General features: G+C 40.3%; 1 protein-coding gene across 2 annotated transcripts in view; it reads right to left on the bottom strand.

The window, feature by feature from the left end:
- Window positions 1–3,124: 3,124 nt before the first annotated feature.
- The window catches only part of SMU1 (SMU1 DNA replication regulator and spliceosomal factor), a 31,248-nt gene continuing 10,993 nt past the window's right edge, over window positions 3,125–23,379 (bottom strand). For both annotated transcript variants that reach the window (XM_030920210.1, XM_010378541.2), the window contains 8 exons: window positions 17,466–17,594; window positions 15,936–16,055; window positions 13,079–13,195; window positions 12,309–12,436; window positions 11,305–11,431; window positions 8,319–8,486; window positions 4,400–4,552; window positions 3,125–3,360 (listed from right to left, as the gene is read on the bottom strand). In XM_030920210.1, coding sequence (XP_030776070.1) covers window positions 3,262–3,360; window positions 4,400–4,552; window positions 8,319–8,486; window positions 11,305–11,431; window positions 12,309–12,436; window positions 13,079–13,195; window positions 15,936–16,055; window positions 17,466–17,594 — 1,041 coding nt within the window. In that variant the 3' untranslated portion in view covers window positions 3,125–3,261. The remainder of the gene's footprint in view (window positions 3,361–4,399; window positions 4,553–8,318; window positions 8,487–11,304; window positions 11,432–12,308; window positions 12,437–13,078; window positions 13,196–15,935; window positions 16,056–17,465; window positions 17,595–23,379) is intronic.

Below are 23,379 nucleotides of genomic sequence, written 5' to 3'. Positions count from 1 at the left end.
CCCGGGTAAGGGGCTCCACCGGCCCTGGACCCAAGATGGGACTCCTGCCTCGCGCCCACCCGGAGCAGCGGCGCCCCAGATCCGGCCGTCGACCCCGCGCGTGCGCCGCCTGTCCCTGCAGTGGTCTGGCTGTGTGGGCGCTAGAAGGGAGCTGGGCTGTCCCAGCCTTCAGTGCTGGAGGGACGGCCGCATGGGGCTTCAGAAAGGCTAGGCGCCCAGCAGTGTTAAGGACCGTGTGCGCATTTAAAGACAAAAACACTTTTTCAGGTTTGTACGAAATGAGGTTGTAGAAAGATTAACAAGGGTTACCTGGGAAAGGCAGATTTTCAACTCAGCGTTTACATGTTCACCCAGTGCATTATTTTATTTAAAAAGAAGAAAAATATATACTTAATGGCTCCTAATCCAGCTCTGTTTGCCTGGTCTCCCAAGACACCTATCATTTGCCCAGCACATACCTTGCCGCTATGCCACACTGCAGTCCCCGGGAAGGTTCCCTGTGCTTAGATCGCCTCCCAGTCCCTCCAGGAAGCCTTTCCCAACCCTTTCGCGTTAAGGGCCCCGCCTCTCATCACCAGAAAGGTGACTTGAGCTTTTATCAGTTTTAGTTACTCCTTTTAATATGCTCTTCTTCCATATGTTTAGGCGAGTCTTTTTTTAAACCATATTCAGCACTTGGTGCCAGCAACAGAAGTGTTCCATAAAAATTCCTAGCATAAACCAACACGTGCTGACTAGATTCTCCATCTTCATAAACGGTGGTACAAACTATGCGTATCGTAACTACCAGCTTCATGAGGTCAAAACTAAATCAAAAATTCTCAAAGACTTTTAAAAAAATTTTTTAGCATAAACTGTTTCCTCTAACTTAAACTTCTCTTACTTAAGTGAACGTCTTTCCACTGGGATGGCTGTCTACATTCTCAGGAATCCTGAATTCATGACTATGTTCAACTCCCACGACCATTTTTAAATCATCAAAATGGCAGCAAATGACATTACCTGGGACAAAAAGCTGCAGGTTTTGTGGCAAATGGGAAATGTGTTACAGAATATGACTGGGAAAGAGGAATTTCTTAGTGCTGCTCAGAATTAATTCAGCAAACACTGAACATTACTAAGTGCCCCACATAGGATCATACTGCATTTCAGGTCACAACCAAAGGTAAATTACAAGGCTGGGCGCGGTGGTTCATGCCTGTAATCCCAGCACTTTGGGAGGCCGAGGCAGGCGGATCACCTGAGGTCAGGAGTTCAAGACCCGCCTGACCAACATGGTGAAACCACCCCCCCAACCACTAAAAATATAAAAATTAGCCAGGCATGGTGATATGCGCCTGTATTCCCAGCTACTTGGGAGGCTAAGGCAGGAGAATCAATTGAACCTGGGAAGTGGAGGTTGCAGTGAGCTGAGAGGGCACCATTGCACTCCAACCTGGGCAACAAGCAAGACTCCATCTCAAAAAATTAAATAAATTTTTTAAAAAAGTAAATTATAAGGCCGGGCGCGGTGGCTCAAGCCTGTAATCCCAGCACTTTGGGAGGCCGAGACGGGCGGATCACGAGGTCAGGAGATCGAGACCATCCTGGCTAACACGGTGAAACCCCGTCTCTACTAAAAATACAAAAAACTAGCCGGGCGAGGTGGCGGGCGCCTGTAGTCCCAGCTACTCGGGAGGCTGAGGCAGGAGAATGGCGTAAACCCGGGAGGCGGAGCTTGCAGTGAGCTGAGATCTGGCCACTGCACTCCAGCCTGGGCGACAGAGCGAGACTCCGTCTCAACAAAAAAAAAAAAAAAAAAAGTAAATTATAAGACTGCAAAACTTTTTTCAAAAAACCTTCCCCCCTAGTTTGTACCTAATAAATGCTAACATTTAAACGGGGGCACAAAAGGCCTGTGGAAACAAGAACTCACATTCTTGAAAGTAATGCCTAGCACAGTATCTTCCTCATCATCAGAGGTGCTCTATACATCTTCAGTTGAAACATGAAACAGACATCCATATGCAAAATATTTTCAAGGGTTTTGTTGACTTTTACATGTTTTTCTTTAGCTAACTGATAATGATGCACATTACAAAGGAGACTTTTCTAAATCTCAAGTCCTTTTGCTAATTTTTCTTTGAAATAGCACATTTCCAATGCCAAACCATCCCCTACAACGTACAAAGGGGAGATGACAAAACTCTGAATTCTTGTAACAGATCCTGCAACTAGTTCTGTTCAGAAGATGGAGACAATATTCCCTGAAGTTGACTGAACATGTGAGAAGGCACAGCTCAGAAGGAGAGGAAAGTTGAGGGCAGTGAAATGAGAACCTATGCATCACCTGGCCTTTTTACATGCTAGTCTATCCTACTATCCCAGGAATTCACTTCTGCTATACTTGAGATTTGGGGATAATAATGTCACTCCTCCTCCCAAATTCTAAGTAAATATGTTAACTAGATGAGCATTTATTTACATTTTAGAACAAAGTCTCCAGAAAGGTATAAAGTTTATTAACATATTTTTAAAAAAAAGACGGGCCGGGCATGGTGGCTCACGTCTGTGATCCCAGCACTTTGGGAGGCCAAGGCAGGTGGATCACTTGAGGTCAGGAGTTTGAGACCAGTGTGGCCAACATGGTGAAACCCCATCTCTACTAAAAATACAAAAAAATTAGCCAGGCATGGTGTCGCACACCTGTAGTCCCAGCTACTCAGGAGGCTGAGGCAGGAGAATCGCTTGAACCTGGGAGGCAGAGGTTGCAGTGAACCAAGATGGTGCCGCTGCACTCCAGCCTGGGCAACAAGCAAAACTCCGTCTCAAAAAAAAAAAAAAAAAAAAAAAAAAAAAAAAAAAAAAAAAAAAAAAAAGATGGAACAGAACACAGCTACTGAATATGATATAGTTCCTTATTTACAAGTTTTACTATAGGAGGGACATTTTAATCAGCATTTCAAATAATCAAAGAAGTAGAATGTTTTTCTAGAAATATCAGTATTTCACTCTCCAGGTATAAGATTAATGAAAACATTAAATGACTGCACCAGTTAGAAGAAGATAAACTAATATCTTAAAAATATATTAAAAAAAGAAGGGGTACTTGCTACTTAAACATGAATTTTCACAAAATTATTCTTGTGACTAATTCAGACAATCTATTTGCTTAGAAAAGTTGGCCAAAAAAAAAAAAGGAAAGAAAAAAAAAAGCACATTACATGAATATGCCTTCATTTAAGTATGTGCTTTCAAGCTGATTTAAAAAGAAAAGTTGAATTATGGTTTCCAGAGCTTTAGGAGTCCATCTTCACTGTAGGTAGCAATCAGGTTCTGATGAGGGTGATGTGCAATACCAATCACATCCTTCTCGTGCACCTGGAACACGTAAAGCACAGGGTTAGGGTGTACAGATCTGCAATAAATCACTCTGATGACGCTTCCAGAGCTGGGTGGAAGGGAAAGAGATCAAGGCCTGATATTCCAAATGGCATAGGAGAAAGATGGAGGAAGGTTTTCCAACTCACATCACATTGTGACATAATAAGAAATAAACTTTAGGCTGGGTGCAGTGGCTTATGTCTGTAATCCCAGTACTTTGGGAGGCGGAGGCAGGTGGATCACTTGAGATCAGGAGTTCAAGACCAGCCTGGCCAACATGGTGAAACCCCGTCTCCACTAAAGATACAAAAACTTAGCCAGGAGTGGTGGCATGTGCCTGTAGTCCCAGTTACTCAGGAGGCTGAGGCAGGAGAATCACTTGACTCCAGGAGGCAGAGGTTGTAGTGAGCTGAGATCACACCACTGCACTCCAGCCCAGGTGACAGAGTGAGACTCCTTCTCAAAATAAAATAAAATAAAATAAAAAACAAACAAACTTGTTTAGTGTTAAGCCACTGAGATTTGGGGATCATCATAGCAGCTGACATTAATTTTACTTCTTGAATTTAACATGGAGCTAAATGTTTTAAAACAATGTTTTTTGGCCGGGCGCGGTGGCTCAAGCCTGTAATCCCAGCACTTTGGGAGGCCGAGACGGGCGGATCACGAGGTCAGGAGATCGAGACCATCCTGGCTAACATGGTGAAACCCCGTCTCTACTAAAAATACAAAAAACTAGCCGGGCGAGGTGGCGGGCGCCTGTAGTCCCAGCTACTCGGGAGGCTGAGGCAGGAGAATGGCGTAAACCCGGGAGGCGGAGCTTGCAGTGAGCTGAGATCCGGCCACTGCACTCCAGCCCGGGCGACAGAGCAAGACTCCGTCTCAAAAAAAAAAAAAAAAAAAAAAAAAAAAAAAACAATGTTTTTTATACTGAGGGTCACATTGATAGCAGTCTGGAAAAGGCACATACTTCAGAGATCAGAAAGACACAAGTCTTACCATATTTCTTTAGATGAACTTAGTAAGTAATACTCACTGTCAAAGTTCTCTCCAGTTTGCCAGTGACTGTACTGAAACAGTAGAGCACAAAGTCCTCCCCTACACAGTAGATCCATTCACCACGGGGAGAGAGGGCACAGCAAACAAAGTCCCCACCTTCTCTTTTACCAGAACTGAAGCTTCTGACAATCTAGATCACACCACACCCCAAGACAAAAACATCAGGATTAGTAGCAGCTCAACCATGTGCAGCCTTTTCAAGTGACATTTTTACATTGTTATTTTGCACTCTGGTTTACTATCATTTGTAATTAGATCTCCAATCCTGTTCAGCATGTGCTAACTCCCAGTGCCTAGGAAATATTCAGTAGATAAGTAATCTAAACTAAATGGCAGACAAAAATTTAGAATTCATACATCCCACATCACCAATCATGCCCTAAAGAGACATATTACCCTTAAGCAAATTTCATTGCCATACATAAAATAATTTTCTAAATCAATATACCAGTAGTTCTCAAAGCTTTCTGGATGTCTGCTCCCCAGTTTCCTCTAATAGAATGAGAAGCTTTCCCCATGCAGGATAATACTCTGTCTCTAAGACTTTGCTTGCTCTATTGATACAACATTAAAATCATCATAAACCAAGCTGAGAGAAACCAATCCGAAAAGTCTACATACTATATGCTTCCATTTCTATACCATTTTCAAAATGATAAAATTATAATAATGGAAAACAGATCAGTGATTGCCAATGGTTAGGGCTTGGAATTAACTTGAAATTTAAAACATGATACCATTTGCATTAGCAGCCCCAAAGTGAAAATACTTAGGTATAAATCTAACAAAATACATACAATATTTAAATGAGGAAAATTACAAAATTCTGATGAATGATATCAAAGAACTAAACAGAGAGATATTCTATGTCCATGAATAGGAAGACTCAATATGGTAAAGACTTCAGTTCTTCCCAACTTAATCCATAGATTTCACACAATCCCAATCAAAATCCCAGCAAAGTATTTTGTGGATATTGACAACCCAATTCTAAAGTTTACACAAAGAGGCAAAAGACCCAGAATAGTGAACTCAATATTGAAAAAGAAGGACAAAGTTGGAGGGCTCACAATACCCAACTTCAAGATTTACTACAAAGCTACAGTAATCCAGACAGTGTGGTACTGGTAAAAGAACAAACAGATGAATAGAACAGAATACAAAGCCCAGAAATACACTCAACTGATTTTTGACAAAGAAGCAAAAGCAATGTAATAAAGAAAAGATAGTGTTTTCAACAAGACATGCCATAACTGGACACTTATATGCAAGAAAATGAATCTAGACACAGTAAAATAAAGACCTTACAGTCTTCACAAAAATTAACTCAAAATGGATCACAGACCTAAATGTAAAACTCAAAATTGTATATAAAACTCTTAGAGAATAACAAAAAAGAAAATCTAGATGATCTTGAGTTTGATGACTTTTTAGAGACAATTCCAAAGACATGATCCACGAAACAACTGATAAGCTAGACTTCATTAAAATTAAACACTTTTGCTCTGTAAAAGCCACTGTCAAGAAAATGAAGCCAGATGCAGTGGCTCATGCCTGTAATCCCAGCACTTTGGGAGGCTAAGGCAGGAGGATGACTTGAGGCCAGGAGTTTGAGACCAGCCTCAGCAACATGGCAAGACCCCATTTCCACACACACACACACACACACACACAAAATGTCGGGCATTGTGGCACATGCCTGTAGTCCCAGCCACTTAGAAGGCTGAGACGGGAAGATTTCTTGAGCCCAGGAGCTCAAGGATGCAGTGAGCTATGATCATGCCACTGCACTCCAGCCTGGGCAATGGAGCAAGACTCTGCCTCAAAAAAAAAAAAAAAAAAAAGGAAGAAAATGAAAAGACAAGCCATGGATGGGGAGAAAATATCTGTAAAAACTAGATTTGATAAAGAACTATTATCCAAAATATATAAAAAATTCTTAAAACTCAACAGCAAGAAAACAACCCAACTGAAAAATGAGTCAAATACCTGAAACAGACACCTCACCAGAAGTACACAGATGACAAATAAGCACACGAAAAGATTTCCACATTTCATTAGGGAAATGCAAACTAAAATGAGATACCACTACACACCTATTAGAATGGCCAACATCCAGAACACTGACCACACCCAGTGCTGGTGAGGATGTGCAGTAACAGGAACTCTCATTCACCAAGGGTGAGAATACAAAATGATACATCCATTTTGGAACAGTTTAATAGTTTCTTACAACTAAACATACTTTACCATACAATCCAGTAATCACACTACTTAGCATTTACCCAAAGAAAGATAAAACATATTAACACAAAAATCTGCACATGGATGTTTATAGCAGCTTTACTCATAACTGCAAAAACTTGGAAGCAAGATGTCCTTCAGTAGATGACTGGATAAATGTTATTCAGCATTAAAAAAAAAAGCTGGGCATGGTGACTCACACCTGTAATCCCAGCACTTTGGGAAGCCGAAGTGGGTGGATCATGAGGTCAGGAGTTCAAGACAAGCCTGGCCAAGATGGTGAAACCCCGTCTCTACTAAAAATACAAAAATTAGCAGGGCGCAGTGGCAGGTGCCTGTAATCCCAGCTACCTGGGAGGCTGAGGCAGGAGAATCGCTTGAACCTGGGGGCCAGAGGATGCAGTGAGCTGAGATTGCGCCACTGCACTCCAGCCTGGGGGAGAGGGTGAGACTCCGTCTCAAAAAAAGCAAATAAAAAATAAGCTATCAAACCATGAAAAAACAAGGAGAAAAATGCATATTATTAAAAGTCAAAATGAAAAAGTTACATATTTTATGTTTCCGACTACATGACTTCCTAGAAAAGACAAAACTATGGAGACAGAAGTTAGTGGGGAGGGAGGAAGGATAGAAAGGGCACAGAGAATTTCTAGGAAGTCAAAACTGGTTAAATCTAAATAAGATCTGTAATAGAGTTAATAACTGTACCAATGTCAATTTCCTATATGTGATCATTGTATTATCATTATATAAGATGTTATCCTTGGAAGAATTTGAGAGAGGGAAACATGGAACTCTTCTGTACTACTTTGGCAGCTTCTTTGTGAATCTAAAATTATTTTTTCAAAATAAAGTATTTTTAAAAGTCAAGCACAGAACTATGAAGTGTGCTCAGCAGATGTACTGGGCAGCTGTAGCTATTATGCAGTGGCCCAAAAGATACTGCAGACTAGCCATCTCTGCTACGGATTCTGAACTACTACTCCATCAGTTATAGAACTCAAAGAATGGAAAGACAGTACTATACACCAGCCCCTGGGTCTTCTCTATGGTCAGCAAGATCCCCAAGTGTCCAGGCCAATAATCCAGTAGCACTACCGTACATACCTAGGACTTGAGTCCTCAAACTTGATGCTTCTGATGCCCCCAGTGCTACCTCACAGTCCACAAAAGTGAGATTCCTTGAGAACCTTGCAGGTTTTCTGACTAAAAATACACTGAGGACACTGCTGCCTTTCTCCTATTAGTGTTCCATTTTAGAGTGTGGTAGCTAGGAGATGTCCTGAGTTGGTAATCCATACTACACTATATCCCCTTAACTCAGACAAACATTGTTATCTTAAAATCTTCAGTGAGGTTCTGAAGGAGGCTTAAAGACAGATAGGAGCTTCATTTATCCAAAGGATGAAAATGCCTAATATACAAACACCCAGGGGAAAGGAGATCACTTCTGAAATACCAAAGAGATGGTTTACAGAGCTATAAATAAATCCAAAAAAGCTACTCTTGGCCACTTGTATTACTTTCCCCAGTCTATCTTTTTACAGAGAAAGGAACCCAAATTTGGTTATTGGGAGGGTGGGCCTGGACCAGGATGTGCTGATTTGGGAATGGCCCACAGGTCCTGTGCAAGGGTACTTCTGAACACTCACCTGCCCCTGCATGTTCATGATGACCACCGTGTTTGATCTGTTGCACACCACAAAGTGCTCAGGGTTTTTAGGAAGTAGAATCACACTGTTGACGGTAATATCTGTCCCCGCGGTGCTGCCCAGGGATTTAAAGGTATTTGAACATTCTGTGGTCTTCATATTCCAGATCTACCACACAAAAATTTAAGTTATAAACCTTTTTTTAGATATAAAAATTTCTAAAGTTTTAGGGTTTAAAACATTAACAGGTACTAAAAAAGAGTAACAATGACTCAGGGGAAAGAAGTTTCTTACTTGATTTTAGGTCCAATCAAATATCCAGCACTGCCATATACAGTTGTCCCTCGGTATCTGTGGGCGAATTGGTTCCAGGATCCCCTTTAGATACCAAAATCCAAGGATACTCAAGTCCCATATATAAAATGATGCCGTATTTGCATATAACCTATGCACATCCTCCTGTATGCTTTAAATCATCTCTAGATTACTTATAATACCTAATACAATGCCCACACACCACTTCCTTTGTATGGATTCAATGTAGTACTTGGCATGGGGCAGATTTAAGTTTTGCTTTTTAGAACTTTGTGGAATTTTCTTTTTTTCCCCCAAATATTTTCAATTGGTGATTGGCTGAATCCATGTTCCAGATACAGAGGACCAACTGTATAGAGTAAGCATTCATCATGTATTTGTTGATGAATTGGCAAAAACAAAAGTCACAAACTAAAATTTAAAAACTTTAAAAAATCTATGATCTTTTCTAATACATTTTTCCTTAGCCAATAGAGCTCTCTCTCTCTTTAAAATTAGTTGTTTGTCAACACTGCTACTGTCATAAACAACCAGAAAGCTACCCTTGTCTGGATATCAAACCAAACAGGGGGTCAGGCATGGTGGCTCACACCTGTAATTTCAGCACTTTGGGAAGCCAAGGCGTGTGGATCACTTGAGGCCAGGAGTTCAAGACCAGCCTAGGCAATATAGTGGGATCTTATCTCCATTTAAAATAATTAAAATAAAATACAAACAAAACAAAAACAGGGGCTTTTCTTTTTTTTTTAATGAGATGAGCTCTCGCTAGTTTGCCCTATTGTCCCCGCTGGTGTTAAACTCCTGGGTTCAAGCGATTCTGTCACTTCAGCCTCCTGAGTACGGGACCACAGGCAGGTGCCACTGAGCCTGGCTCAAATAGAGGCTTTTTAGCTTGAGACTCTATCCTGAGATTTTGATGTGGTAGGTCTAGGGTGAGGCACAGGCATTTTTTTTTTAAAGCTACAAATGATTCCAAGGTACAGTTTATACTGACAATGACTGAATAGAAGTCACAATGTTAGCACACACACACGAGGAACTTTGAAGTGGAAGCTACTCTTGGCCACTTGTATTACTTTTCCCAGTCTATCTTTTCACCTTGTCCTTCTGGGCTCTTATGAACTGAAAGGGTTAAATCAGGTAGTACAGAAATCTGAGATGTGCTTAGAGAAGGGATGGACCAATAGCATTGTCCAGATACCACTCAATTCACCAGGCACAAAGTCTCTAAGGCATGGACTCTGCTGTGTTTCCTCTGTGCCTTCCACAGAGCTTGGCACAAAGCAGATGTTGAATACCCACAAACAGGAGAAAACAGTTGCCCTGGTGTCAATACCGTTATCGCCTGCCTTAATCTCCTCTGAAGCCCAGATGCTTAGAAGAAAAAATGAACATTACAGGAATTAAGAATGCTAAGGCTTCCAGTGTTTTCCATTCAAAAGGTCAGTGACATGCTTTGCCCCACTCACTGCAAAACTAAGAGGGAAAGACCACAAAATAAAGAAGCTTAGACAAGCCATCTACCAGTGGCATTTACAAGTTGTGAGGCCCATATGCATAGCATGAGAGCAAATCCCATGACTGAAGTACTAACAGCTTGCGTGATTTCTCCATTCATCCCAAGGGAGCATACATCTCCTGCCTTCAGGTTTCCCGGTTCAATTTCCAATCATGAACAGCATTTTCAGACAATGGTCTGACATATATACATATGTACATACATACATACATATATATACACATACATTTATTGATTAAGACAGGTTCTTGCTCTGTTGCCCAAGCTGAAGTACAGTGGTGTGAAAATTGCTCAGTGCAGCCTCAAACTCCTGGGTTCAAGTGATCCTTTCACCTGAGCCTCCCAAGTAGCTAGGACTACAGGTGTACGCCGCCACACCTGACTGTCTGAATTTTAGATACTTAAATATGTATCTAAAATGTCTAGATATATGTTAAAATGTTTTGTTAAAATGTCTAGATCTTCTGCCACAAAGTACTCACTCATATAAGGCAATTCAAAAAGATTAGGTCCAAAACGTAGAGTGTCTCAAAGATCTCTAATAATTTTCTATTTGGGTTTCTCATATCTTTTCTAGGAAATGAGACCCTCTCTAAAAATAACTAAATCTTTAAAGGTACTGAAGATCCATTACTTTCAGCAAATTACATATTAAATAACTATCTAGGAGAAGGCTTAGTTTTACTCAACACTTCTCCTATTCCTCTATAAATGCTACCAGGAAGGCCCTAAATTTGGGGACCAGGAATGCAGCAAGGCTGTGCAACAAAAAAAGAGATCTATTTATTAGGCCACTGAGCCTGTCGTGAATTTGACTGTTAGCAGGTAGACCATACCTATGGCAAAACAGATTTAACCACCGTGTGTATCTGTGAATGGGGGATGGCTTAAGTTTAGGACTCTTCACCCTTCCTCTTTTCCTACACATGAGAAAGTTCGTTTGGATTGAAAAAGTTTGAGATTGGGGTCCCAAGGCCAATGGGAATTACCCACAGAATATTGTTGTTGTCTCAGACTCACCTCAATTATGGCTAAAATAGCCAGTAAAGCAGTTTACTACAGCATAATCATTCCCATTATCACCACTGAAAACTCCTCAAAGGACAAAGATGGGGTAGACATCCCAAAATAAACCAAAAGCAAATACTTAACCTTTACAGTGCCATCAGAGGATGCACTAATAATGTAATGTCCATCTTGTGTAAATGTTGCTTCGTTAACAAAGGAGGAATGGCCACGAAATTCCTTCAGTGTTTTCCCAGATTTTAAACCATGAATTCTACCAAATGAAAGTAAATGAAAACAACAATATTTAATATCTTATGGTTGTGACCAATGATTGAATGCATTTTAGATAAATTACAGAAGCTCATGTTATAATATTAAGAGGGCTATGTGATTGTGTACACGGTATAATTTTCATTATATCAAACAATCAAACAAAAGCTTTGCGAAGAAAGAGGCTGGAAGAAAACATGCCAATACCACCACAAGCTTCTGTTCAGGAATAGACCTCTAAAAAACAGGTTAGGCCGGGCGCAGTGGCTCAAGCCTGTAATCCCAGCACTTTGGGAGGCCGAGACGGGCGGATCACGAGGTCAGGAGATCGAGACCACCCTGGCTAACACGGTGAAACCCCGTCTCTACTAAAGAATACAAAAAACTAGCCGGGCGACGAGGCGGGCGCCTGTAGTCCCAGCTACTTGGGAGGCTGAGGCAGGAGAATGGCATGAACCCGGGAGGCGGAGCTTGCAGTGAGCTGAGATCCGGCCACCGCACTCCAGCCTGGGTGACAGAGCGAGACTCCGTCTCAAAAAAAAAAAAACAGGTTAACAGAAGACTGAGATCAGTGGGTCTCAGCTGAGTCCCAGGATAACAGACCCTCTAAAGTGATTATGATGCAGATAGGTCCATAGGACCATATTCTGAGAAACATGAATCACTGCTACCCCCTTTCAAATCTCTCCTCTGGGTAAAGACACAAATGGACAAAACAACAACACTGTGTGAGTTGTACTTTGGGGACATAAGGTCTCATATACCTTCCCTCTCCGTATCACACCATCATGGTAAAAGCATAAGGAATCACTAGTACCTCCCTCCAGGGCCTCATTATATCAAACTCAAGTGAGAACAGTTTTGGGATTTTTACTTACCTAATTGTCTGGTCAAAAGAAGCACTAAGGATCTGACTGCTATCCTTAGAGAAGCTTAGACAGGTGACACCCTTACTGTGTGCCCTCTCAAATCTCCTTAAACACTGTCCACTCTGAATCTTCCATACCTTTATTTGAAAAAAAAAAAAAAAAAAAGAATTAAAAAAAAACTTGTAAAGTGTCCTACTATAGCCCACAGAGCCAAGTAAGATGCAATGCTCACTAATGTACTGAAACAGCATTAAAAATGCATGCTAATAGCTGAATATGATGTGTCTGGTTCACGTAGTACAATGGTAACTGAATCCTTTGAAACTTAAAACTCTTTCCATGTAAATTATTAAAACAAAAATATAGACTGTAAGTTCACTTAGCAGAGACCATTTCTGCAATTTTTGTAGCCCAGGATGTATTTCTAGCATTAAATACAAACCACAACAAACTGGCTATTAGATCATCCCCTTAAAAAAAAGGTCAGTGATTTTGATTTTTATACAGCAAGCCAGGATGGTACAATAGAAAGGGCTTAAGCAGATATGAACTAAAGTCCCGGATCTATCACTTACCAAGTATGCGACCTTAAACATGTTACTGGATCACCCAGGCAGAGTTATTACTAAGATTACACAAGAAAAAGTAAAGTGATTAGCATAAAGCTGATGCTCAATAATCAGTAGCTACTATTGTGCTGAATATCATATACAAGACACTACCCCATAGCAGAACATTCAAAATGTCTACACATGAGAGGCTGTGGCACTAATCCATACCTTGATTTTTCCATCTTGGGCCCCAGTTGCTAACATTTCTGTATCTCTGCTGAAACACATGCACAGGACAGCATCATCCATCATCATAAAGTTATCCTGGGCCTGGTACTTAAGATCCTAAAGAAACAATGGTTAGCAGTTATCAAAATAACACAAAAGCCAAGGCCCCAGTTCTCTACAAACTCACAAAAACCAGGGCAATGGATTGTACCTACTCTAAACCCCCAAAGTAAACAGAAGTGCCATGCAAACATGCTCCTAGTAACTAGTTCCTAGTGATATTGCTGGGGATAAATAATTTTATACAATCCAAATTAGTATTATTAAAAATACCAACATACTACTCTAGATCTTTTGCTTACTGATTTTTTTCTAGGCAAAATTTATCTAGTTTCATATTTTACATCTTCAATAAATTTGAATTTACCTATTTCTATATGATGTGGGAAACTAAACTAATATTTTTTCCAAATCATCAGCTACCTTTCCTGAAACAGTTTACTAATCTATTTATTTGTGATGCTTCTTTTATTATCCATTATTTTTCAAATGGATTATCTTTCTTATTTTTTTCTAATTATAAAGTGAGACTGCTTCCTGGTTTAAAAAATAAAAGCAAACTATACAGAAATATATAAAGTAGAAAGTAAAAATCATTCATAAATCCACTACCCACAGACTGGAATCTGGCACTCTATGATAAAAATTACATTTTATTTATTTATTTTTGAGACAGAGTCTTTCTTGCTCCATTGTCCAGGCTGCAGTGCAGTGATGCAATCTCGGCTCACTGAAACCTCTGCCTCCCAGGTTTGAGCAATTCTCCTGCATCAGGCTCCCAAGTAGGATTACAGGTCCACACTAAAACACCCAGCTAATTTTTATATTTTTAGTAGAGACAGGGTTTCACCATGTTAGCCAGGCTGGCCTCGAACTCCTGACCTCAAGTGACCTACCAACTTCAGCCTCCCAAAGTGCTGGGATTACAAGTATGAAACACTGTGCCCAGTCAAAAATTACATTTTAAATCAGTGAATAAAAGTTAGTAAATAGCTATTTGAGGAAAAAACTAAGTTGGATCTATACCAACTTTATCCTCCTAAACAAATTCTAGAAGGGTCAAAAATTAAACATAAAATAAAAGATTAAAGTACTAGAAGAAACTGTAGGAGAAAAGATGAATAAATTTGATGATATAAAAAAATTTAAGTCTGTAAAACAAAACAAGCAAAATCAAGACATAAAAGTCAAAATTTAAAAATATTTGTAATATATATTACAAAATTTAATTTCCTTAAAATATAAAGAGCCCCTACAAATCAATAAAGAACAATCCAATAGAAAAATGGGCAAAAGATATTAAGACTTCATAGTGTAAGAAATATTAGTGGCTTCAGTAAAATAAAAAAGAAATATTGGCGGCTTTTCACATATAAAAAGATGTTTAACTTCATTCATAAGAGAAACAGAATTAGTACTACAATTAGGTTAGACTGGAAATGATCTTAAATAAAATGAGTGGTTAAATACATCATGGTTCAATCCATGCAATGTAATATAATACACCAATAATCTCTAACATATGCTATAAAAAGCAGGAAGTGTAACAGGGTATATAGTATGCTATCATCTGTATTTAAAAAATTTTGAAAAGGATACATAATAAATAACACACACACAGGATATTCCAGGAAAGTTACATAACAAACTGGTAATCCTGGCTGGCCCAAGGAAGGTAACTGACTAGCTGAGGTACAAGTGTAGGAGCAAAACGTTACTTGAGTAACTTTCTGTTTTTTGAACGTTGTATCAGTTGTACATATAACCCCTTGGAAAAAAAAAATTTTTTTTTTTGCACATGCCTGTAATCCTAGCTACTCCAGAGGCTGAGGCAGGAGAATCGCTTGAACCCGGGTAGCGGAAGTTACAGTGAGCCAAGATCGTGCCCCTGCACTCCAGCCTGGGCAACAAGAACGAAACTCTGTTTTTCTGTTTTTTGTTTTTTTCTGAGCCAGAGTTTCGCTCTTGTTGCCCAGGCTGGAGTGCAGTGGCACGATCTCGGCTCACTGCAACCTCCGCCTCTCGCGTTCAAGCAATTCTCCTGCCTCAGCCTCCCGAGTAGCTGGGATTACAGGCACCCACCACCACGCCCAACTAATTTTTTTTTTTTGTATTTTTAATAGAGACAGGGTTTCACCATGTTGGCCAGGATCGTCTCAAACTCCTGACCTCAGTTGACTCCTGACCACCTCAGCCTCCTCAAGTGGTGGGATTACAGGCCTGAGCCATCGTGCCCAGCCTGAAAAAAAATGTTTTACTTGTAAAAATAATAGATAATAAAACAATTATAGATAATAAAGGTCCTCCCTTGGTTAATAAAATTAGAATTTAATTAAAAATTCTGTTTTTTTTTTTGAGACAGCGTCGCTGCCCAGGCTAGAATGCAGTGGCACAATCATGGCTCACTGCAACCTCAAACTCCTGGGCTTGAGGGATCCTCCCACTTCAGCCTCCCAAGCAGCTAAAACTATAGGTGTACACAAGCATGCATGGTTAATTAAAAAAAAAAAATTTTTTTTTTTTTTGTAGAGACACGGTCTCACTATGCTGCCCAGGATGGGTTGAACTCCTGGGTTCAACTAAGTGATCCTCCTGCCTCAGCCTCCTGAGTAGCTAGGACTACAGGTAGGCACCACTGTCCCTAGCTTTAAATGAGCTTTTTAATTACAAAAGTAATACATGTTCATTACATTCAGATCCTTTTTCAACTAATCTGATTTAGAGTGAGGGCATAGGTAAGTAATTCAATTTCAGTAATTTTTTCACTAGGAAGGTTAACACATTTAAAATACTTTACCTTTCTGATTTTTCCAGTAGTAAAGTTCCATACTTCAATGAATCCATCAACAGACCCAGTGACCAAATACTGACCATCTGGAGAAAATCGAGCACACTCCACATGTGACTTCTGACCAAACTGTTTCAAATGAAACAATGAAACAGATGCATTTTTATCCAGTGGACTTAAAACAATTCCTATTTTAACCTTTTGAGAAACCCTGCCCTAGCATAAATTCATAGCTGGCCCATATTATAGAGTATTGAAGGGGTATTTCTGTACCTGGACGCAGGGAGCTGGGTGGATGTATTTTTCTCTGACTAGTTTTATGTCTAGGCACTAAGTTGAAGCTAGTTTTTTGAACGTGAGATTGATATTTCCTAAGAAAAGGACAAAAGCTATTTTAACATGGGACTTAGAACAAGTAATACTGTTAGTTCAGACCACAATGTTTTGCAAGAATCAGCCACTGTTAGCATGACTTTCATACTCAATATGGCCTAACATGTTCCTGTTGTGTATCTCAGGGGGAAAAACTCATTTTTTCAAAGTAAATATTTTGTAAATACACTTTCTATCAGTGTTTCACAACCTTCATTTAATCAAGTGATAATGTATAGCTGACCAAACTTAGAATAACTAACTAAAGTTAATATACTATCTGATAAATGCATCCTGAGCATTTGCTAGTGAGGATGCTCCCAATAACAGATGAAAACTACAGAAAATTAGGTGGAAAGAACAGAGAAAAGCTTTCATGTGGATTTCACCTTAAATGCCAAAAAAGGAAAGTCTTAGCCCAGTAGCATAATAATGATGGACTTATATTTGTCTCAAGGTTTCAGGCAGAGTAAATAAAGGTGCTGCTCAAAAATATGTTTATCTACAAGTTAGAATATATAACCCAGAAAAGACAAATCCAAAATGTTAACCTAAAGTCAAATATTCGAGGAATATGAAGTATTTTAAAATCCAGGAATTTAGAGCACAAATCCAGAGAAACTGTAATATAGAGATGCTAAAGTAGCAAATATGCTTGTAATTCTGGGAATTACCTAGAAAACTTTTTCCTAGAAAACTCTCAGTTAAAAAAAAAAAAAACAGAAACAACCATAAGATGATAAAATCACTTTCCTCAAACATCACATAAGCCCACTTTGTAATCCCTGACTGGCACTCTGCCTGATACATAGCAGGCAAAACAAAAATGTTGAACAGGAGAAGTACATAGAAAGTTCACAGTCCCAGACTTAACCAAAAAAGAACTAACCATTCTTCCAAATGCAGGCTTCTTGGGAAGCAGTGCAAAGGCAGATGATGGGATAGATGTCAAGCTAGACGTCCATCCATTAGATCCATATCTGAGGTGTACCACTCCCAGGCCACAGCAGTATCCCAGTGGACACCTGCAGCAACCTTGAATATTGTCAGAGCTGGAGAATGAGTTCTCCTCCTCAAGTATCCAAGCCCCTGGCACAGGGCTTGGCTGAGCCCATGACAAGTCCTCAACAAATGATTACTGACTGGCTGAATGTCTTAGGATCCTACCTTAATATGCCTACTCAGTTGTGTAGGAAATTTTTCTTCTTCCACATCTTTGACAGCTGCTTTGCCTCGAAACAAATCTATGGTCATACCAGGAGGAAGCAATCCTTGATGCTGCTGCCACTTCAGTGCCTATGAGGAAAAAAAAAAGTATAGCAATCTGTTCAGGTGCTTTTAAGATCTGGTCATGACTGCTCAGAAACCAAGCCCGAAAGGATGAGGTTCAGAGTAAGCTGTGAGCCATCTAGACCCCAACTATTTTTGGTCATCCAAACACAACATAATCTGTGCTCCTCTGTGTGTCCAGGAACACAGGCTGATCTAAGGGTGGAAGGGGACTCTGAGAGCCAAGTCTATCATCCACCTATTTTCTTATAGGTGTGGCTCTTTTGTTATAAACAAAACCTGGAAAACAGAAATCTCCCATAGTACTAACACTCAAACACACCCACTACTAACATTTTATATACTATCTTCCAATATTCCCCCCCCATATGTTTCATTAACCTAGTTGTAATTATACTATATGTAAAATTTTATTTTCTCCTGTTTTCACCTATCAACAGATCATACTAGTCACAGCTATCATTTTAATGGCTGTAAAATACATCCCATCAAGTAGATGTCTCACAGTTAACATAATATATTAGTGGACATTTACACTGCTTCCAATTTTTCAATCACCTAAATAATGCTGCAATGAACATCTTTGGACATAAGGCTTTTTCTATTTTGGGGATATTCCCTTCTTATTTTATATTCCTGGAAAAGAAATTACTAAATCCAAAAAGAACATGAATGGTTAAGGCTCTTGATATATTTGATATATAGTGCCAAACTCCTTTCCAAAAGGGCTGCTTTCCAAAAAAAGTTGCATTTGCAATAGTGTTCACAACTGCATTACGAGGGGTGAAATAAATAATGAACTTTGGATGGTCCTAGGTTAAATCATTCACCAGCTACGTAATTTTGACTCCCAGTTTTGCCAACTGAAAAAGTCAGGAAAAAAAAGCCTAATTCGGGGGCCGGGGTGGTGGCTCATGCCTGTAATCCCAACACTTTACGAGGCCAAGGCGGGCAGATCACCTGAGATCAGGAGTTCCAGGCCAGCCTGGCCAACACGGTGAAACCCCATCTCTACTAAAAATACAAAAATTAGCTGGGTGTGGTGGCACATGCCTGTAATCCCAGCTACTCCGGAGACTGAAGCAGGAAAATTGCTTGAACCCGGGAGGCGGAGGCTGCAGTGAGCCAAGATCGCGCCACTGCACTCCCAGCCTGGGTGACAGAATGAGACGGTTTCTCCAAGAAAAAAAAAAAAGCCTAATTCATAGAGGATAAAACAAAATAATATATGTGAATCCTGTATAATAAGCATATGTTCACATAATAAGCACACAATCAATGTTTATTCCCCTTTCCTTTTGCTATACCAAGAAAAGTCAATAATTTTTGGATATCATTTAAAACAGGGGTCCCCAACCCCTGAACTGCAGACCAGTACCGGTCCATGGCCTGTTAGGAACCCAGCTGTACAGCAGGTGAGTAGCCAGCGAGTGAGAGCATTATTGTCTGAGCTCCACCTCCTGCCTATTTTGAACTGCGCATGCGAGGGATCTAGGGTGCACACTCATTATGAGAATCTAATGCCTGACGATCTTAGGTGGAAGAGTTTCATCCTGAAATCCACCCCTGATACCCCCACCACCATCTGTGGAAAAACTGTCTTTCATGAAACCAGTTTCTGGTGCCAAAAAAGTTGGGGACCGCTGATTTAAAAATTTTAGCTACTTTAATAAGTAGAAATAGAATACCCTACTTTAGGCAGTTCTCTGATTGAGTTGAACTTTCCTCTGTATTTATTAGATATATTTCCTCTTCTGTTAACTGTTCATGTTAGTTGCTCACTTATCTATCATAGTCTTACCATTCTCACCCATTTGTGAACTTTAATGTGATAAAGGTATTTGTTGTTTATGTTTGCTACAAAGAATTATTTTACCAACTTTTCTTTTTAAAGAGAAGGGTTCTCACTCTGTCAGGCTGGAAGTGCAGTGGCATGATCACAACTCACTGCAGCCTCGAACTCCTGGGCTCAAGCAGTCCTTCTATCTCAGCCTTCCAAGTAGCCGTGACTATGTCTATTTTTGGATTACAGCTTTATAGGTTTCTTTTCATCTTAAGCTCCATTTTCAAGTGATGAAATCTGTTGATCTTTTCCTTGGTGTTTAATCTCTAAGCTTGGGAAGAATATCAGGTTTGATAGATTATATAATCTCCAAGTGTTTTTCTATTTTCTTAAAATATCTAACTTTCTATCTGAAATTATGCTACATAAAATATGGGAGCAGGCTCTGATCTTACCTCTCCTCCGCAATTCTAAAGTCAGTGTCCCAACATCATATACTAAATATATTTTTCCTTTATTCCTAGGTTTTGTGGTATTCCCCACTGTCATCCATGGAATTAATATAAATAACAGGATTGGGTTTTTGCATTGTTGCTGCACTGGTTGCAACAGATATTCTTGTGCCCACTACCAAAATGATGCAAACTATAGGTCTTTATTAAATGCAGTATTTCTAAGCCTAGTATGCTCTCAACATTCTTCCTTTCCAAAGTTTCTTTGCTAAATATATTTTTTCTTTTCTTTTTTTTTTTTTTTTTTTTTTTGAGACGGAGTCTCGCTCTGTCACCCAGGTTGGAGTGCAGTGACCAGATCTCAGCTCACTGCAAGCTCTGCCTCCCGGGTTCACGCCATTCTCCTGCCTCAGCCTCCCGAGCAGCTGGGACTACAGGCGCCGCCACCTCGCCCAGCTAGTTTTTTGTATTTTTAGTAGAGACGGGGTTTCACCGTGTTAGCCAGGATGGTCTCGATCTCCTGACCTCGTGATTCGCCCGTCTCGGCCTCCCAAAGTGCTGGGATTACAGGCTTGAGCCACCGCGCCCGGCTCTTTTCTTTTTTTAATTGAGACAGAGTCTCACTCTGTCACCTAGGCTGGAGTGCAGTGGCGCAATCTTTGCTCACTGCAAACTCCACCTCCCGGGTTCAAGTGATTCTCATGCCTCAGCCTCCTAAATAGCTGGGATTACAGGTGTGCGCCATGATGGCTGGCTAATTTTTCTATTTTTAGTAGAGACGAGGTTTCACCACGTTGGCCAGGCTGGTCTCGAACTCCTGACCTCAGGTGATCCACCTGCCTCGGCCTCCCAAACCACTGAGATTACAGGCATAAACCACCGTGCATGGCCTGATAAATGTATTTTCAAGTTTATTATTCCAGACGAATGCTAAATTCCTTTGTAAAGTAGTTCTAATCCTACTGCAATCTTTATTATAATTGTTTCAAATCTGACAACTGGCATTGAATGTCAGTCTTATCCCAGAAAATCAATGTTTCACCATTTACTCAAGTATTCTATTGTAAGTTTTGAAGGTTTTTTTTTTTTTTTTTGCCTTTTTAAAAATGGAAATCATCTATTTCCCAGATAATGCTAGGTTTTATATTATATATTTCTGCTATAAACAGAACACTTTTCCACTGAATTTTCTAACTGGTTGCTGCTGATAAACAGGAGTGCAATCAAATTGTATATTTTGTATCTAGCAACTTTCCAAACTTTAAAATTCTAACATTATTATAGTTGAAATATTTAATGTTTCTAAATATATTCTTTCCAAAATTCCTATCTTACTTATGTTTATGTTTTCCTGCAATCACCAGAGAGAACTTGTGTCTCCTTGGACCCCTCTCCAATCAATCTGTACTCTCTTCTGGCCTGTAACAGTTTCTAATCACTTCCATATTCAAAAGAAAAAAAAAAAACCTTGTCTTGCCCTATGTTCTTTTTGAGCTTCTGTTGTCCTCTTCCCTCCCCACCACCCTCATCTCCTTCCCTTAACCACCAAGGTTCAAGAACCATCTACATTCGCTACCTTCACTTCTCAGTTAAATTCACTCCTTAACTCACTGCAATATCGCTCTGTCCCCATCTTTCCACTGGCAGTGCATCTCAGATATCCTAACAGCCAAACCAGACTCCTTTCTGACCCTCATCATGTTTTCTGTTGCTGTTGATCTTAATGAACACTCTTCAAACTCTCTCTTGGCTGCTCTAAACCCATTCTCTCGAGGTTCCTCTTTCTCTCTCTGGCTGTTCTTTTCTCTGTTTGCTCTGTTAAGTGTTCCCTGCGGTTTCCTTCTCAAATTTTTACTTTTACTTCTTCTTCTTCTTTTTTTTTTTTTTTTTTTTTTTTTGAGACAGAGTTTCGTTCATGTCACCCAGGCTGGAGTGCAATGGTGCGATCTCAGCTCACTGCAACCTCCACCTCCCAAGTTCAAGCAATTCTCCTGCATCAGCCTCCCGAATAGTTGGGATTATAGGTGCAAGCCACCACACTTAGCTAATATTTTTGTATTTTTAGTAGAGACAGGGTTTCACCATGTTGGCCAGACTGGTCTCGAACTCCTGACCTCAGTTGATCCGCCCACCTCAGCTTCCCAAAGTGCTGGGATTACAGGCGTGAACCACCACACCTGGCCAAATTTTTACTTTTCTTATTCTACGTGCTTTCCCCAAGTAATTACATTTACAGCTTCAACTACTACTATAATTTCCAAATCTATTAATTTTAGCCAAAATCTCTAGGTTAAGGTCCAGATTCACAGATCCAAGTGCCTATACTACAAGTTTCCACTTTTACGTCTCACAGGAACTTTAGCACATCTAAAAATGGATCATTTCTCCTATCTCTAGTTTCTACCCCCAGCCCCCAACAAATCTGCCCTTCTTATATTTTCTACCAAGTCACTCAAACCAGAAACTAAAAGGAAACGAAACCTAGAACGAAAAAACCTCACTTGCTCTTCACATATAACCAATTAAATGTAGAACACATGAGTTTATTTCCACTCTCTCTAGAAAATCTACTAAAGTGATGGTAATTAAGGAATAAAAAAGATACATGCCCCAAAAGACAAAGAGAATGGGAGAACAGCAAGAAAAAAAATGTTAGTTAAATTTTAGGAGGTGAAAAGTGAATGGACTTGTGGGAAGCAAGAAGAACAGAGAAAACTGAAACCTAATTGTACAAGGTGAGGAAGGGGAAGCCACAAGAAGCAAGTCAAACTACCTTGCAAAACTCCAAACAGGCTTAGGAACTGGAGGAATCACATATGCCGCAGGGCTGAAAACAGGGGCAATTAAATTAAAGTCTGTATAAGGAGCATTTAGCTACCACGACTTCTCCCAACCCTGTGCAACTACCTCACCTTAGCCTCAAGAGAAATCAGCTAATGTACATTCTAGAAAGGTTGAGGTCCTGGGCTCTGGAAATCTCAGTAGAGTTGAGGACAGGGTGGAGGTGAGAAGCCACAATGAAAACTGGGGGGTTCAGTGTACACTGGTATGCTGAACAGTGAGATTTCTCTATCCTCCACTCCTACCTGCATCCTCTCAGCTCTGGCTCTCAAGATACGGTTTAGGGCCGGGCGCGGTGGCTCAAGCCTGTAATCCCAGCACTTTGGGAGGCCGAGACGGGCAGATCACGAGGTCAGGAGATCGAGACCATCCTGGCTAACACGGTGAAACCCTGTCTCTACTAAAAATACAAAAAAAAAAACTAGCCGGGCGAGGTGGCGGGCGCCTGTAGTCCCAGCTACTCCGGAGGCTGAGGCAGGAGAATGGCATAAACCTGGGAGGCTGAGCTTGCAGTGAGCTGAGATCCGGCCACTGCACTCCAGCCGGGCGACAGAACAAGACTCCGTCTCAAAAAAAAAAAGAAAAAAAAAAGATACGGTTTAGGCAGGAACTACTCTCCAGGCAGCAACTACTCTCCAAGCAGGAACTACTCTCTGGAAAAGCTGACCAGTCCAATAGAATATTTCTGCAGAGAATGACAAATGAGGATCCCCAT

The sequence above is a fragment of the Rhinopithecus roxellana genome, chromosome 16 (genome assembly GCF_007565055.1).
Source record: "Rhinopithecus roxellana isolate Shanxi Qingling chromosome 16, ASM756505v1, whole genome shotgun sequence".
Lineage (NCBI taxonomy): Eukaryota > Metazoa > Chordata > Mammalia > Primates > Cercopithecidae > Rhinopithecus > Rhinopithecus roxellana.
The sequence above is the reverse complement of the archived record's forward strand: the minus strand, read 5'-3'. Positions and strand labels throughout refer to the sequence as shown.